Here is a 17,085-nt window from a genome sequence, read left to right on the forward strand (position 1 = left end):
GCCACCAGCCATGGAGCCCCGGGCACTCGTCTTTCTCCTTGGCCTCTGCTCGGGTAAGTGCCAGGGCTGGGGGGTCTCTCCTCTGAGGCTGAAGCACGAGAAGCCCCCAAACCAGAGTCTTGCTTCTTTGATGGGAACACAGAATGGCAGGGCTTCCCCAGCCCCAGGCTGCTCTGTCAGTCTCTCACGATGTTGGCTTGATCGGGTTTGTGGGTAAAGATTTTTACTTTGGGTTGTCCAATTACAATAGGAACTGCCTTGTCAAAAACTACAAAGTAGACGTGCAAGTCTCTCTTCTTCAGTGTCTGCATCTGAGTCACCCGTATGATCAGATTCGGCACCTCTTCGGCCATCCCGGAGCTGCTCTCATCGTTGAACAACTCTAGGGACTTAGAAGGGTGATTAAGAATCACAAGCAATATGGTTAACAAGTCGTTTTATGGCTCTAGGAGATTTCTGCAAATGAAGAGGATAGATTGACAGCTCCATGTGCTGGAGGGAGAAACCTATTCATAACTGTCACGAAACTCTCTCCATGAGACATGAAACATTTTGTAATTTTTTAAACTTCTGAAGCTAAAAAAAAAATCCTTATGAATGCATTCCTGCCTAATTTTTTGCTTGCAAAGGTCATTACTATATGTAGGTTTGGGTTTGAATTGAAACCATCAAACCTTGCACAGCCCTTGACCTGCACTCAACTCTGGAATATGTCACAACACAGCTGCTGAAAAGCTATCCTGAATCCCAAACTTCTGGTCGAGGGAAATACGTGTTTGCTGATTGCTTCTCATAAATGTTTACTGGTGATATCATCTCAACTCAGAAACAAGGCGGCTGATATTCTGTGATTTCTCTTCTCTAATATTTCTCTGACTAGTACAGGTCTTCTGGGCAAAAGAGGTGAAGAGCTTTATTCTTAATGTTTTTCAATAGCAGAGTTGAAGGAAACAGCCTAAACTCTTGTAAATTACATCCTGTAGGATTTGGACTCGATCCAACCAAAGCTGGCCTGGTGTGAATGGTGGTGGTGGGGTGTGTGTGCGCGTGTGTGTGTGTTTGCAAATACTACACTTGTTCGAAATTCTTAAGTGACATATTTACATATAAAAATCCTTGAGAGATCTCTTCGGACACCAAAGACCTCCAAAACTGCATGTGTAGCTATTTTTTGAAGTACGTGATATGTGTTTAGATCAAACCTAGAGTTTGCTGGTATCAGTTTCACATGGAGAGTTAACAGAAATTAAGGGCAAGATGAGGCAATCCAACATCTCCAAATTTTTATTACAGGGAAAATGGGGCTAAAAGACGTGACCTGACCTTCCCAAAGTCACTTAATGTATAAACTTTGGAATGTAATCAGACTCCATTTTTCATGTTCATGATCAGAAAATACAGCCTGAAATTGAAAAGGTAGCAAGGGACACAACACCAGGTTGAGGTAAGAGTTATCCAAGGTGCCTATTAATAACAGGACAGAATTCCTTTTGCCCAACCAATCAACCTGTTCCCCACATAAAAAACAGGTGGGACCAGTATGGTACAAAAGAACACTTTGAAATTGTGACTGGGTTCCCCTACGTATTCAGTCCTTTGGAGTCAAAATTCTCGTTCATATCTGGGACACTTTTTCCGGTGTTAGCTTAACACATAATGATCTCTGTTCTATTTATATAGCACTTTCATTACAACCTTTCCTCTCCCCCAGCTCAGGAATCCCAAGCACTTCATTTTCACCTTTTTTATGGCACATTACTTTCCAATGTGTTCACATTAATGTAAATGACAAATGTCAATGTCCGTGAGGGTAGGAAGACAGGATCTGTGTCAGACGTGTGTCTGAAAAGCTCAAAGCTCTTCAAACAAGGCTTTGCACACAGCAAAGAGTCAACAAATATGTGAATGAATTCATGTGACCACCATCTGAATAAGGATGTCCAACCTGATTTTGCTGAAAGGGAGACGCCAACATTATCTTTGTGTTTGTCTCTGTGTTTATTAATTTACATCCTGCCTTTTAAAGAAAGTATTTACTGTGATTTATTGAATCCATGAAGAAACGGTCCAATTCTCCAGACCATATTGGAGTTGGGAACAGAATCCTAGAATTCTGAGTTCAAGTCCTATAAGTTTTCTATCACTGTACTCTGCTTTGGGGAGGAACAAAGAATACCAATGAATATGGTCTAAGAAACGGAAACCTCCTCGGAAATTCCTTAGAAATTCATTACGGAAGGCACAAGGCCCCTCGGCCTTGGTGAGGACGCAGAGGAGGAAGTGCGTGTCCCTGGAATGCTGACCGTGCCTGGCTCCCCAGTGCCCCCCTTCTCCCTCACGGACCTTAGGGTTGGCCTGCGTAGTTTTCCTGCCACATAATGCTGACCATCTGCTCTCTCTGTTGCTTTCTAGTATGTTCTTCCTGTCAAACTGGAATAAACTGTCACTTAAAAATAAGCAGCCCAAGGTAACACCAAAGCAATAACATCAAACCCAGTGGCCAAGGCATTCGGTGATCCACACCAGTCTCCCCTGGTCGCACTGTGGGCTGGGTGGGGCCTGGGACAGACAAGGCATGGAGGACAGAGGGTTGCTGCAACCCAGGGGCTCTGTGGGGCGCCTGCAAAACCTGGGTCTTTGGACGACATGCTGCTCTAAGGGTCCTCAATGCTACATGAAAGCTCTGCAAGGACCCCTGGGACCTCAGTTTTCCCATCGGTAAAACAGGAGTAAAGACTGATCGCATAGGATTTTTATAAGGATTCAATAAGGTAATGCAAATACGGGACCTTTAATAAAGCTCTACAGGGAGATAAAACACATACTTTTGGGAGCATGACAATGTTTCAGCTTATTCCCTAGCACTGGTTATTTCAAGCTGATCTAAAGTTCTGGATCAGAAATAGTGGTTAAGAGCGTGGGCTCTGGGTGTGAAGCCTGGCTCCACCATTTATGAAATCTGGGCCTCAATTTCCTCATCTGTGAAGTGAGGACCATAATAGTACCTGCCACACCCGCTCTGAGGATGGAAAGACTTGGTACATATGAAGCACGTAGAAGAGTGCCTGCACAAAACAACTTGGGTGTGTTCGTTATTATTTTTGTTGATCAACAAAGATAGAAAATGGAATTACTTTCTACTTAATAATTAGTTTGTTGACAAACCCGTCCAAACTTAGGATCCGAGGAGAAAAAGAAATAAAAATAATAACCTGCCTTAGAGGTGATCGGTTAACACAACTGGGAAAAAAAGGGAAAGCATCTCACTCGTTTCATTTTTAAAGTTATCTTGGCCCAGGGAAAAGGTGTGGTTTAAGTAATAACCTGCGGAAAGGGGAGATCTGGTTACATGAATCCGGGGAAATGGATTGTGTGTCTGCTTCCTCTCCCAACCCTGAACAGGCAATCCCCAAACCACAGCCGGCTTGAGTTACAGAGATCCTTCATAAGGCACTTGGAATTTGGAACGCATTACTCATAGGAATAATGGCACATGTAGTTGTACAACTTCCACGGCAGCCCACCACACAGCCATAGTATTAAAAGGGAGTGCAGGAGCACGGTGCAGAATGACGGGCTCCGACCTGAACTCTGCCCTAGCCACATGACCACAGACAAGTGAGCCCACCTCTCAGAATCTCAGGTGAGAATGTCCGCCTACCTGCCTGCCTGCATGCTGGTGAGGACCACATCACACCAGACACACGAAGCCTGTGGGCTCCAAGGATATTGGATGATATTGCTCTCCGTCCTGAAGGAAAACGTAGTGACGATTCCTTGGAATCATTCATGCTCCAAAGAGGAGCCCCAAACCCAGGTCAGCAGAACACATGGTTTTCACTCTTATCTTAGCAACTTAATTGGGACATGGACACATCAGCAGTGATCTTTTTTTTTAATTTTTAAAATTATGGTAAGTATACGTAAGTACATAAGATTTACCATGGTAAAATAGACATTGCATAAAATTACCATTTTAAAGTGCACAGTCCAGTGGCATTAGGTACATTCACAATGTTGTGCAACCACCACCACTAATTCCAGAACTTTTTCATCACCCCAGAAGGAAACCCTGGGCCCTTAGCAGTCACTCTCATTCCCCAGGGCCCATAGTCCCTAGTAACCCCTAATCAATCTCCTCTGTTCTATGGATTTACCTATTCTGGATATTTCATATAAATGGAATCATACAATATGTGCCCTTTTGTGTCTGACTTCTTTCACTTAGCATAATCTTTTCCAGGGTCATTCATGCTGTAGCATGTATCAGAACTTCATTCCTTTTCATGGCCGAGTAATATTCTACTGCATAGATACACCACATTTGTTTATCCATTTATCTGTTGATGGACATTTGTGTTGTTTCCACCATACAGCTGTTGTAAATATTGGTGCTATGAACATCCACGTACACATGTTTTGTTTGCTTTGTTTTTTTTTTCTTTTTTAAATTGAAGTGTGGTTGATTTACAATATTGTGTTAGTTATACAGCACAGTTTCAGATTCTTTTCCTTTATAGGTTATTACAAAATGTTGAGTGGAATTCCCAGTAGATCCCTCTTGGTTACCTATTTTATATATAGTAGTATGTATACGTTAATCCCAACCTCCTAGTTTATCCTCCCCACCCCCATACAAATTTTTCTGTGGACAGTTTTTTGGGGGATATATCCAGGAATAGCATTGCTGCATCATATGGTAACTCTGTGTATAACTCGTGTGAGAAACCATCAAACTGTTTTCCACAGCTACGCTATTTACCTCTCACCAGCAACATATGAGGGTTCTAGTTTCTCTACAATCTCACCAATATTTGTCATTTTTAAAAAATTAATTTATGTATTGGCTGCATTGGGTCTTCGTTGTTGTGTGTGGGCTTTTCTCTAGTTACAGTGAGCAAGGGGCTACTCTCCCTTGTGGTGCACAGGCTTCTCATTGTGGTGGCTTCTCTTGTTGCAGAGCATGGGCTACAGGCTCATGGGCTTCAGTAGTTGTGGCACGTGGGCTCAGTAGTTGTGGCTCTTGGGCTCTAGAGTGCAGTCTCAGTAGTTGTGGCGCATGGGCTTAGTTGCTCTGTGGCATGTGGGATCTTCCCAGCCCAGGGCTCAAACCCGTGTCCCCTGCATTGGCAGGTGGATTCTTAACCACTGTGCCACCAGGGAAGTGTGGTCATTTTTAATTTTGTTAATGACAGATTAACATCCTAGTGGGTATGAATCAGCATCAGTTTGGGGCTGTTCATTCATAGCATCCTGAGCTCTGAGGCCAACCAACCTGAGGTTTCAGTGCATCATGACCAGATTCTGAAATACCGAGACCGACTTTGTGAACCTTTCTTCGTGTGTGTGTGTGTGTGTGTGTGTGTGTGTGTGTGTCGCTAGCAAACTTGATGCAGCCAGAGGCTGCATGAAGGAATGTCATCTGTCCAAAGTACAAGTGTCGTGATAATCTGCCATGTCCCACTGGGAAGGGACCACACCAGCAGCTCCACTGGGAAAGGAATTCAAGGCAATAATAGGGCTCAAGAAGCCCTTCAACAGGGGGGCCTGTGTGCCTTCCATGAGCTGGCCATGCCTCAGTTACTCATGTTAGTGTGTGTGGAGGGTGGAGAGCAGACTCTGACAGTGAGTGTGTCGTTTGCTCTCTTAGCTGGCCTCGTCCTGGGCTCCGAACATGAGACCCGGCTGGTGGCAAAGCTATTTGAAAACTACAACAGCGTGGTACGGCCCGTGGAAGACCACCGCCAGGTCGTGGAGGTCACGGTGGGCCTGCAGCTGATACAGCTCATCAATGTGGTGAGACAAGAGAGCTCCAGGCTCCCCGCAGCACCCGCACCTCCCAGCCCGGAGCATCCTCCCCTGGCTCCCCTCTGGTCCTCCTAAAGATGGCACCTTATCTTTTTTTCAGGATGAAGTAAATCAGATCGTGACAACCAATGTTCGTCTGAAACAGGTGAGTCAGCTAGATAATTGCATCCGTGTTGTTTTTATTCACCCGAATTTAATGTGGGCCCAGAGGAAATCAATTTGGGTGACAGGACAATGTACCAAAATGTTACAAGTAGATACTTTGGGGTAGTGGGATTATGGGTCACGTTTTGGAGTTTATTTTTTATTGTACTTTGTGCTTTTTCTGTGTGTATTAGTTTGCTAGGACTCCTAGAACAAAGTCACAACCTGGACAGCTTAAAAAACAGAAACTTATTGCCTCACAGTTTTTGAGGCCAAAATTGGTCCAAAACGAAGATGAATTGGCAGAATTTGTTCTTTCTGAAAGTCGTGAGGGAGAATCTGCCCCAGGCCTCTCTTCTTCGCTTAGTACTGGCTGTCTTCACGTTCGCATGACTTTCTCCCTGAATATGTCTGTCTTCAAATATCCCCTTCACCAGTCATATTGGATTGTGGTCACCTCAATGACTTCACTTTAACTTTACCTCTGTAAAGACCCTAACTCCAAATAAGGTCACATTCTGAGGTTTTGGGGATTCAAACTTCATATTAATTTGGGGGAGACAATTCAACACTGCGTTATCCAAATTTACTGCATTGGGCATATGTTGCTTTCGTAATGTAGAAAAAAATATAATACTTAAAAAAAAATGATATTGCCTGTCTGAGGAAAATGTTTCCAATAGGGTCATCCTCCTTTCCTGAGGTGGGGGTGTACATGGTAGATCTGACACCACTTGGTGGCGTTATTTGGGGCTACCTTTATTTTCTCACCTGTAAAATGGGGTCAATAATCACTCCTGCTTCATGGGAACATTGTGAGGACTAAATGATGCACATGGGTAAAATGCTTACACAGGGCCTGCATGTACGGACTCGGTGTCCCGCGTTTGCTCTTACTTCTCACTAAAGCGAAAGCTGAATTCTGAATCAAACCCTTCTTATTAGAGCACAATTTCTGTCCACATCTGAATTACCGTGCCCATCAGAGCTCTTGATAACCCTAGATTTAAAAAATATTTTTAGTTTTTTAATTGACTAAATGTCTTAATTTCTAGCAATGGGTGGATTACAACTTAAAATGGAATCCAGAAGACTATGGTGGCGTGAAAAAAATTCACATTCCCTCAGAAAAGATCTGGCGCCCAGACCTCGTTCTTTATAACAAGTAAGCAAAACAGACAGGATGAGGAGGCGGACATTCCGGGGGCAGGTGCAGCCCAAGTGCCCTAACGGAAGGGCTGCCACTCTCGGTATGCGTCTCACCACTGTTCACATTAAATAACCCTTAAAAACCAAGAGCCAAGTTGACATGCTAGGGGTGCCATATGGTGTCTCATGTTATGAATAGAAACAATTATCAGAGCCAAATTGAATCAGGGCTGTGGGGTGGGCAACACTGAATCCCTGAGAGCTCCTGAAGGGTATATGGCAACTATCCAAGGAACCCAAACGTCACATAATTGAGTTCCTTGGAATTAAATGTCCTTCCGACCAACAGGTCTGAACCTCCTGGGGTTATTACTCATCACATCCTCACGGCATCCCAAGACGCCGCGTGCTGCTGATGGCCTGGCATGCCTGTGTAGCCCATCCGCCGGGCCCCATGACAGACTGCATGTTGTGAAACTATAATGTGATTCAAGACACTCTGGTTTAATGACACGTTCATTATCATACGCCCTTCATTTGTCAGGGAGTGTTCATTGCAAAAAGCATCCTTCCCAGGCAGGAGCACTTGACACTGGCCTGGGGGATTTGTGGTCTGACATCCTACAGCTCGTGTCTGGGGTGAGCAGGCTGTGTTTTCTAGCCGACTCACCAGGGAAGGTGGCCAGGGCTAGTGAGCAGAAATGATACCTTTTAAGGCGACCCTCCCCAACTTTGATATTCCATTATATATTTTCTAATTAGACCTGGAATTTGAACTTGAGCCATAGTATCCAATCATTTGTGTAAACTTTTGGACAAGTATGCTGATAGGATAGAGTGTCTATCTCTCAGAGTTAAGTTTCTCTTTCACTTAGAATCTGAGGGAAGCAATTAAAATCCTCTGGTCCTTTTGATTAGCTCACTCAGAAAGACCCTCTTAGAGGGGAGAATCCTGTTTCACCTGCTTAGAAGAAGAGATGTAGACCATCCTTTCTCTCTGCTCTCTTGGGAGGGTCTAAAGCTGCACAGTTTTCTGGATAGAGCCTCTTCTCAGTCCCAAGGAAAAATTAATGGGAAGAAAATCTCTTGATTTATGAAGTGAGGCATAATATATACCATATGTCCCTGAAATCCCAGCAAAGCAGACCCCACCCACTTTTCAGCACCCATTATACTGTCCTACTCTCTTCCAAGGCCCTAGGGCACAGGCTGTTTTGGGATGAGTAGACCGCCTACTGAAAAAGACCTGCAGAAATAGTTCGTTATTTTTTAGTATCTACTATGTTGCTTTTTTAAACGAGAAATTATTGCCAACATTTGAAAATTGGGAAATATATTAAAATCTGAATTTTTAACCTCTCTACAAAAATCTAACATTCAAAAATATGGAAACTTTGGATTAAAAATCTAGATTTCCAGCTTCTGGGGAAGAATCCAATATCAGGCAACATTAGCCTTTGCTCCCATGCAGATACCCTGGCAGAGCTGAGTGGTGCCTTGCTTAGAGGAGAGAGGGCCTTTCTCCTCGCCAGGCTCTACCCTCTCTCATTCCTCACCTGCCTGACCCTGGAGTTTATGAGCCCACCCTTGCTGGGGTCTAAATAGTTCTTTATAGGTAATAGACCGCTTCTCTAACGGGCTTGTCACCCTAATGGACCATTAGACGTGTTTTTATTTAAAATTCCTATTTTTTTCCCAATTAACTTTTAAAGTATATCAGAGAACGGATAGATGGAGACTAACATTACAAATACTACTGAGGACGGAAGAAAAATCTGGGAGGCAGTGGATCTGTGTCATCTGCTATTTCTTTAAAACTGTAGATTCTCAGGTTCGTCCCCAGATATCCTGATTCAGCACTTCGATGGTGCTCAGGAATCTATATTTTGTTTGATTTTTTTTTTATTGAAGTATAGCTGATTTACAATATTGTGGTAGTTTCAGGTGTACAGCATAGCAATTCAGATTTTTTGCAGATTATATTCCATTATAGGTTATTACAAGATATTGAATATAATTCCCTGTGCTATACAGTAAATCCTTGTTGCCTATCTATTTTAAGTATAGTAGTTTGTGTCTGTTAATCTCATACTCCTAACTCGTTCCTCTCCCCCGCCTCCCCTTTGGTAACTGTAAGTTTGTTTTCTGTATCTGTGAGTCTGTTTCTGTTTTGTATAGATTCATTTGTATTATTTTCTAGATTCAGGAACCCATATTTTAAACAAGCACCCCAGTGATCCTTATTATCAGACACATTTGGAAAACATCACCATAGATAAAAAGCAATGCAGCTCAAAAGGAAGCTTCTATAATTAGCACCTGAATAATTAACAGCTGTCTCCTGTTAACATCCCCCAAGCAGAAGTGAAGGCTCATCTGTCACTTGGATCCCTGTTCCTCTTTTATCCCAATTGTAGTGCAGATGGTGACTTTGCTATTGTCAAGTTCACCAAAGTGCTCCTGAACTACACTGGCCACATCACGTGGACACCTCCCGCCATCTTTAAAAGCTACTGCGAGATCCTCGTCACCCACTTTCCCTTTGACGAGCAGAACTGCAGCATGAAGCTGGGCACTTGGACCTATGATGGCACCGTGGTGGTCATCAACCCGGTAGGTGGTGACCTTGTGTGATGAGGTTGGATGCAGGGAAAGGGTGATTCAGGTCTCCGACTCTGCCCCTCCATTATCATAGGCTCTCAGCACCCATTAGAACTTTGGGGCTCATCTAGTTTGACGGTTCTCAGTTGGTTGGGAAGGTTCTTGATGCACTGCATAAAAGAACCACCTGGAGCTTAAATAATGCTCTGTGCCCAGGCTGGGGCCCAAGAATTCTGATTTAACCAGCCTGGGATGGAGCTAGAACACTAACATATTTTAAAGCTCCCAGGTAACTTGAATGTGTAGTCAACATGGAGGATCCCAATAGTCCAACTCCCCTCATTTTATAGGGAAGGAGCCTAAGACCCCAAAGCGAAGGTGACCCAGCATCCCTCCTGGGTATGTGGTAGTACTGGGAGCGGTTGCCTTGTCACAACGGATTGGGAAACCCTGCCCCTCCTCAGGGGGACAAGGCTGGGAGTCAACGTTTCATTCCATCTTCTCAGGAAAGTGACCAGCCAGACCTGAGCAACTTCATGGAGAGTGGGGAATGGGTGATCAAGGAGTCCCGGGGCTGGAAGCACTGGGTGTGCTACGCCTGCTGCCCCTCCACCCCCTACCTGGACATCACCTACCACTTCGTCATGCAGCGCCTGCCCCTGTACTTCATTGTCAACGTCATCATTCCCTGCCTGCTTTTCTCCTTCTTAACGGGCCTGGTGTTCTACCTGCCCACAGACTCAGGTGGGTGCAGTTGCCATGACGGCGGCTGCTGACGCGGAGGGATCTCGCTGCTGTTTTGGGGAAGCCAGAGATAACCATGGCTAATAAACAAATACAGGCAGGCAGGCCCAGATCATCATCCCTGGGAGGATGCGTGTACTGAGAGGCCATGTGCAGCAGTGACGTCCCAGCTGGGACAGACGACAGGGCAGGCAGAGAGGTGAATGTGACCCTGAAGATGCGCATACACAGCTCGGTCTGGGCAAGTCACTAACCCCCAACACCTCGTTACCGGATGCCTCCTGTGTGCCCTGATATGTGCTGGGTAAGGCATGGGTCACGGACACGCTCCGTGCCTCTTCTCCCATGAAATCACTTGCTCTATATGACTATCCAGGTCTTGCCTCTCTTGTCTACTGCTTGCCACTTGAAAATAGCTTTTGCGTATCTCTTCTCCAGATGGCAGTGTCTTTGCACATAAGATCATACTTCCCAAGTGGCAGCTCTTTCTCCCAATTTCAGCCTGGGCCACTTACCTCCTACTGAGTAATCACATCTGTGACATAATTCCACCAGACACCAACAACCTACAGAAAAGGGGCAAAGGGAACACATATGCCTGCAAGCAAGTCACTGCCCTTAAACAATTTATGGCAACAAGTAGGGAGAAAAGAAAGACGGTAAGATAGTCCTCAAACTTATGACAGATAACAATCTAATCAAAATGCCAAAAAAAAAAGAAAAAGAAAAACCCTCAAAAGTCTAGATCCAACTTTCCAACAAAGAAAAAAAAAACTTACACATTCTCTCACTCAACATATACCTTTTAAACAACTGTTACAAGACAGGGATAAGGTAGAAAATAAGGCAGAATTTGCCCCACAGGACATATGTTCTAGGGATTGTACTCGTTCTTAAACAAATGATCACAAACAAATATTTTTTCAACTTTCTAATCAAATGAAGCTTCTTAAAGTGGAGATAGAAAACACTAGGCAGGGCAATGAGGAAACTAATCAGAGTTTCCATAAATCCTAAACGATTTCTGCTTGAAAAGCATTCAGAACAGTGAGACTGCTTGATAAGTATTAGCTATTATTATCATTAAAAAAGAAATTTTATGTACCTTGATCAATATTTTATATTTATGTCTCTGTTTTTATTTTTGAAGACTTTCCTTTCCACCAGAAACTGACAATTTCTTGTTTGCATCCACTCTGGATCCTGTTCCTAGCATCTGGAAGCATCCAGAATGGGAAACGCTCCACACTGGAAAGCAGGCCCACACAGGGGTTTCTCAGGACACAAACAGCAAGACCAGCCCAAGGAAAGTCCCTCCCAAAGGCTCTCTGCTGCATCTCAGCTGGTCTATCCCCACAAAAATATTCCACAAAAATATGCATCCAGCCCCTGGCTTTCTTATTTACTTGTCCAGCCAAGACACCATCTGGGAATTGTCCACCCTGAAATTGTAGGGCCTAGAGAAGAGATTCAGGGGAAGGGGAATCTCTCATCCCTTAACAGGAAAAGCAAACAAAAAAATCAAAACAAGGAAAAAAAAAAAAAACCAACTTATCCCCTTAGAGGAAAATGAGAACGTAAGTGGTGTGAAATCATTGATCTTGTCTTTTCTCAGCTTTGGTCTTGCTCCAAAGATGCACGTACTTCTGGGCTGCCCATCCACCTGCTTAGTAACACGTAGGCCAGGCTGTGGTTCAGTTTTGTGAGGTTTAAGACAGATGGAAAAACTGCCATCTGGGGTCTCACTTACCACCCAGAACCACTCTGGGTTCCCTATGTTCCACCAAGAAATGGAATTCTGGGGCATACGATGAAGTAGCATGTCCTGCTTGGAAGCCTCTAATGGAAACGCCTGTCACTTGCCATGGTCAGCAGAGGTAATGTCAAGGTCTCATAGAAAGTGCTGCAGAAAAAAATTCCCCAGAATGAGGCTTTGAGAACATGCCAGTCACGTTCCTCTCACCCTTGGGTTTTGGTGATGTGTTCGTTTGCTAGGGCTGCCTTCACAAAAACTGGTGGCTTAAGCAACAGAAATTTATTTTCTCACAGTTCTGGAGGCTGGAAGTCCAAGATCAAGGTGTCAGTAGGGCTGGTTTCCTCTGAGGCCTCTCTCCTTGGCTTGCAGATGGCTGTCTTCTCCCTGTGTCCTCACATGGCCTTTCCTGTGTGTGTGTCTGTGTCTTAATCTCCTTTTCTGATAAGGACACCAGTCATATTAGGTGAGGGACCACCCTAAGACCTCATTGTAATTGAATTACACTGGTAAAGGTTCTATCTCCAAAACAGTCCCTGAGGGGCTGGGGCTTAGGGCTTCAACATATAAATTTGCGGGGAAGAAGAATTCATTCCATGACGGGTGGGTTGTTGCATTTGTTTCCTCTTCGTTTTGTCCAGGAGAGAAGATGACTCTGAGCATCTCTGTCCTGCTGTCCTTAACCGTGTTCCTTCTGGTCATCGTGGAGCTGATCCCGTCCACCTCCAGTGCAGTGCCCTTGATTGGGAAGTACATGCTCTTCACCATGGTGTTCGTCATCGCATCCATCATCATCACCGTCATCGTCATCAACACGCACCACCGCTCCCCCAGCACCCACGTCATGCCCGCGTGGGTGCGGAAGGTGAGTGAGCGAGGCCCTGGCACGTTTGCACAGGGCAGCCCCTTCCTCAAAGGCACCTGCAGGTCTCCCCTCTGTGTGGGCCGTGGTGTCCTGCTGGGCACTTAGGAACAGAAAGTCCTTTCCAGGCTGTAGAGGTTTGGGGGAAGGAACGTTCTTTGGCCTCCCTGATGTAGCCTCCCTGGGGAGATAAGAAAACCAGAATTAACAAAGCCCACTCCAAACTCAACCTTAAAGAATCTCCTTGATTAGAGAAGATGAGTAAATCACTAGCTTTCTATTCAAATGCTGTGAAATCTTGAGGTGTCTGTTTTTATGTCTTCCAGTTTGTGGACAGACTGCTTATTTTTTTGCTGGTAGAATCATCTCCTGAGACTAGAACAAGGGCTAGAAATTGGGGGTGGGGGTAGGGAGGAGGCTTGATGAGAGATTGTCAAAAAGTTTTAGTGAGGAACTTGGTCTCAAACATTTACATTACTGAATTTTAAAATGTGTTAACATTTCAAATATATCAGTTCTTTTACACAACTTCACGGAGACACTAACGTCCAGTCTTTTGTGCACAATGCAAAAGATTTGTCATGAATTGACAGAGAAATTACTGCTTGCAATATATTCTTTGGGGGGGAGAAATAGTCCCTGCTTCTCTAAAGGCTGTTAAGTGACTCGTGGCAATACCTATGCTGCATTTCTTCAGGAACAAGAAACAGAAGAAAACAGTGTAGCTGTTTTGTGGGGCCGGAATCTTATATATTATTTTAGCTGGAGGAGCCCTTTCTTTAACCTTTTGATCACGAGAACACAGGTCTTGAAAGAAGTGGATGCCTATAGGGGATCTGGAAGCTTAAGCTTCTTTGGTTTCTTGAGTCCAATAGCTGCACACAGGCTCGCTCCAGTGGCCAACTGCTGGCATTACAGAATCATCTCTGCTAGCCTTAGTAATTTGGCAGGCCACAGGATACAGATGAAGGATGCTTTGAGAAGACTTAGCACAGTCCTTTTGTTTTAGGGACAAAAAGGCTGAGGCCCAGAGAAGCTGAATGACTTGCCTAAGGTCGCATTGCTTACTCAAAATCAGAGTTCGATGCTTGCCCTGCTGACAATAATTCCCACAGGTGGACTTCTTTTTTATTAGGTTTTTATCGACACTATCCCAAATATCATGTTCTTCTCCACAATGAAAAGACCATCCAGAGAAAAACAAGACAAGAAGATTTTTACAGAAGACATTGATATTTCTGACATCTCTGGGAAGCCAGGGCCTCCGCCCATGGGTTTCCACTCTCCCCTGATCAAGCACCCCGAGGTGAAAAGTGCCATCGAGGGCATCAAATACATCGCAGAGACCATGAAGTCAGACCAGGAGTCCAATAACGTAAGCTCTGTGGCTTGAGATCTGCACCTCTGGGCTTAAATGGTCAAATGCTTGAACCAGAGGGATGGATTTGGCTTGATGGGTAGGTTGGCGTTCAGGGGGTGTAAGATGTGCCTGGTGACCCCCTAGGCCATCTTAGCAAGTCATCACATTGTAATAACCTATTTAAAAAATAAAGATCATAATGCCGGTGGAGCAATGATCAACAGATCAAAGGGCCCCTAGTTGATGGAAAGCATGAACATCGTGAGTCCATGATTGTCTTAAGGAAATTCTAACACATTCCTCTCTCCCAGGCGGCCGAGGAATGGAAGTACGTTGCAATGGTGATGGACCACATTCTCCTTGGAGTCTTCATGCTTGTCTGCATCATCGGAACCCTGGCTGTGTTTGCAGGTCGGCTCATTGAATTAAATCAGCAAAGATGAGCAGAAAGCTGAGCTGAACCTCAGCGCCAGGGAGATCTGTCTGCTTGGATACACACTCACTTATCACACATTTAATTTTCTGCATTTATTATTCATGACAAAGGTTTATTTTTACATAAGGTTATGGCCTCAAAGTGTGTTCACATTGCTTCTCCTTTTACTCCTGGCATGACTGCCCGGAGAGTGGACCCTTTGCAGTAAATGAACCTGGATTGCTACAAGAAGTGTTCATTTCCAGCGATGTCCGAAAGAATTTTGCCCAGGATAACTGAGGTTTTCTGTTAGTTTTTAAAATGTTTTATTTTAAGCAAAGAATCTATCCTTTGCTTAAAAGTCAGTTTTGTACCTACTAAAAAAGCCCCATCTACCAGTCCCCAAAAGATAAAGCATTTGACTTGGAGAGAAAGAAAGCAGTTAGAAAGATAACAGAAAAATTCTAGAATGGCCACCAAAATGCAAACTGCCTCAAAAACCCATGTTTTAAGGTATGTTTTTAGAATTTGGAGGTGAAGGAAGGTCTTCCCAGTCTAACACAGCACCTGAGTTTGATGCTTGGGGTTTGAGGGAAAAGAGGAAGTAACCTGTATCGAGTGTGGGGCAAGGCACTGTGGGAATGGGCTCACATGTATGGTTTTATTTATTCTTATAATTCTCATAAATGTCCCTATTTTAGAAATGAGAAAACTGAACTGGAGGGAGGTTAAGTTCATTGCCCAAACTAGCAAGTGGAACTGACATTTGAACTCAGACCTTGTGGGTTCAAAGCAGCACTGGGCTGGGCCAGTTCATCTGCTCACTTGCTCTTTGGATCAACCCTGGATCCATCTGGGTCACTGTGACTCTGGTCAGTGTTTTTGAGAGGTTGAGTCCTAGTGTCAGCCATCTTTCTGCCTTTCCAGTTAAACCACCTGCCTTCCCCCCCAGTACTTACTCCAATCCTGTTTAAGGTTCTAGTTCTATAAATGAGATTAGAAATGTGTGCCTATATCACCATCACTTCTGCAATTCTGGACGAGTGAGTAGGAGAGGAAATTATTTCCTTTCTCCATAACAACCTACGAGCCACAAGACAGTTCACTCCAGAACTAGAAAATGTGCAGCCCTAGGCTCAGTAAGGGCCATCAGATCCCTGGAACACATCTGATCCACGTCAGTACCAGGGAGAGCGGGAAATGGCAGTGCCAGGCAGCCTGTCTGAACCCAGGTGGTTTCAATCTATGTCTCCGTGGGATTCCCCATCACACACCCGTGGCAGGACTGAGTGCTTTCATTTAAGACTCAACTAAAGGGAAAACAATTTGGCAATTCCCCAGAAAGCTAACCATAGAATTTTTATATGATCCACCAATTCCACTCCCAGGTATACACCCAAAAGAATTGAAAGCAGGGACCTGAACAGATACTTGGACACCAATGTTCACTGCAGCATTATTCACAATAGCTAAAGGTAAAAACCACTCAAGTGCCCATTAATAGGTAACGAAATGTGAGATAGATACATACACACACACACACACACACACACACACACACACACAGTGGATTATTCAACTTTACAGAGGAATGAAATTTTAATGAATGCTATAGTACACATCAAACTTGAAAACATTATGCTAAGTAAGTAAGCCAGATGCAAAAGGACAAATATTGTATGATTCCACTTACAGGAGGTACCTAGAGTAGTCAAATTCATAGAGACAGAAAATAGAATAGAGGTTACCAAGATTTGTGGGGAGGGGCGAGTTATTGCTTAATGGATAGAGTTTTGGTTTGAGATGATGAAAAAGTTTTGGAAGTAGACAGTTGTGATGGTTGTACAACATTGTGAATGTACTTAATGCCACTGAGCTGAACATTTTAAAATGGTTAAGACAATAAATTTTATGTGTATGTTACCATAATTAAAATAAAAATGAAAAAATGATAAGTTTCATGTTCTGTATATTTTACTACAATTAGAAAAAAAGAGAGCAGGAGGGAGATTCAGTACCTAAGTCTGCTGCTTGTCTAATTTATCATAGCCCCCCAGGACTCAGTATTGATTCAGAGGAGTTGAAAAATCATGTTGCCCACTCTAAGGATAAGGAAACTGAGGCCCAGAGAAGTGGCCTCCCTCAGGTGACACAGCTAGTGACAAACCAGGTCTCAACTCATGCTCTCCTGCTGTTTCCTTTATATCAAAATAGCCCATTTGTCTCCCAAAGGTGAGGTGCTCCAACAT

At 44.1% G+C, this 17,085-nt stretch overlaps 1 protein-coding gene across 1 annotated transcript; it reads left to right on the plus strand.

The window, feature by feature from the left end:
• CHRNA1 (cholinergic receptor nicotinic alpha 1 subunit) lies at positions 1–16,654 on the plus strand. Its single transcript, XM_057745734.1, has 9 exons — positions 1–53; positions 5,651–5,796; positions 5,909–5,953; positions 7,008–7,117; positions 9,519–9,714; positions 10,209–10,446; positions 12,841–13,064; positions 14,197–14,436; positions 14,733–16,654. Exons 1-9 carry the CDS (start codon positions 11–13, stop codon positions 14,862–14,864), a joined length of 1,374 nt encoding a protein of 457 aa, XP_057601717.1. The 5' UTR covers positions 1–10; the 3' UTR covers positions 14,865–16,654.
• The last annotated feature ends 431 nt before the right edge of the window (positions 16,655–17,085 follow it).

This window comes from Hippopotamus amphibius, chromosome 8 (genome assembly GCF_030028045.1).
Source record: "Hippopotamus amphibius kiboko isolate mHipAmp2 chromosome 8, mHipAmp2.hap2, whole genome shotgun sequence".
NCBI classification, from domain to species: Eukaryota; Metazoa; Chordata; class Mammalia; order Artiodactyla; family Hippopotamidae; genus Hippopotamus; species Hippopotamus amphibius.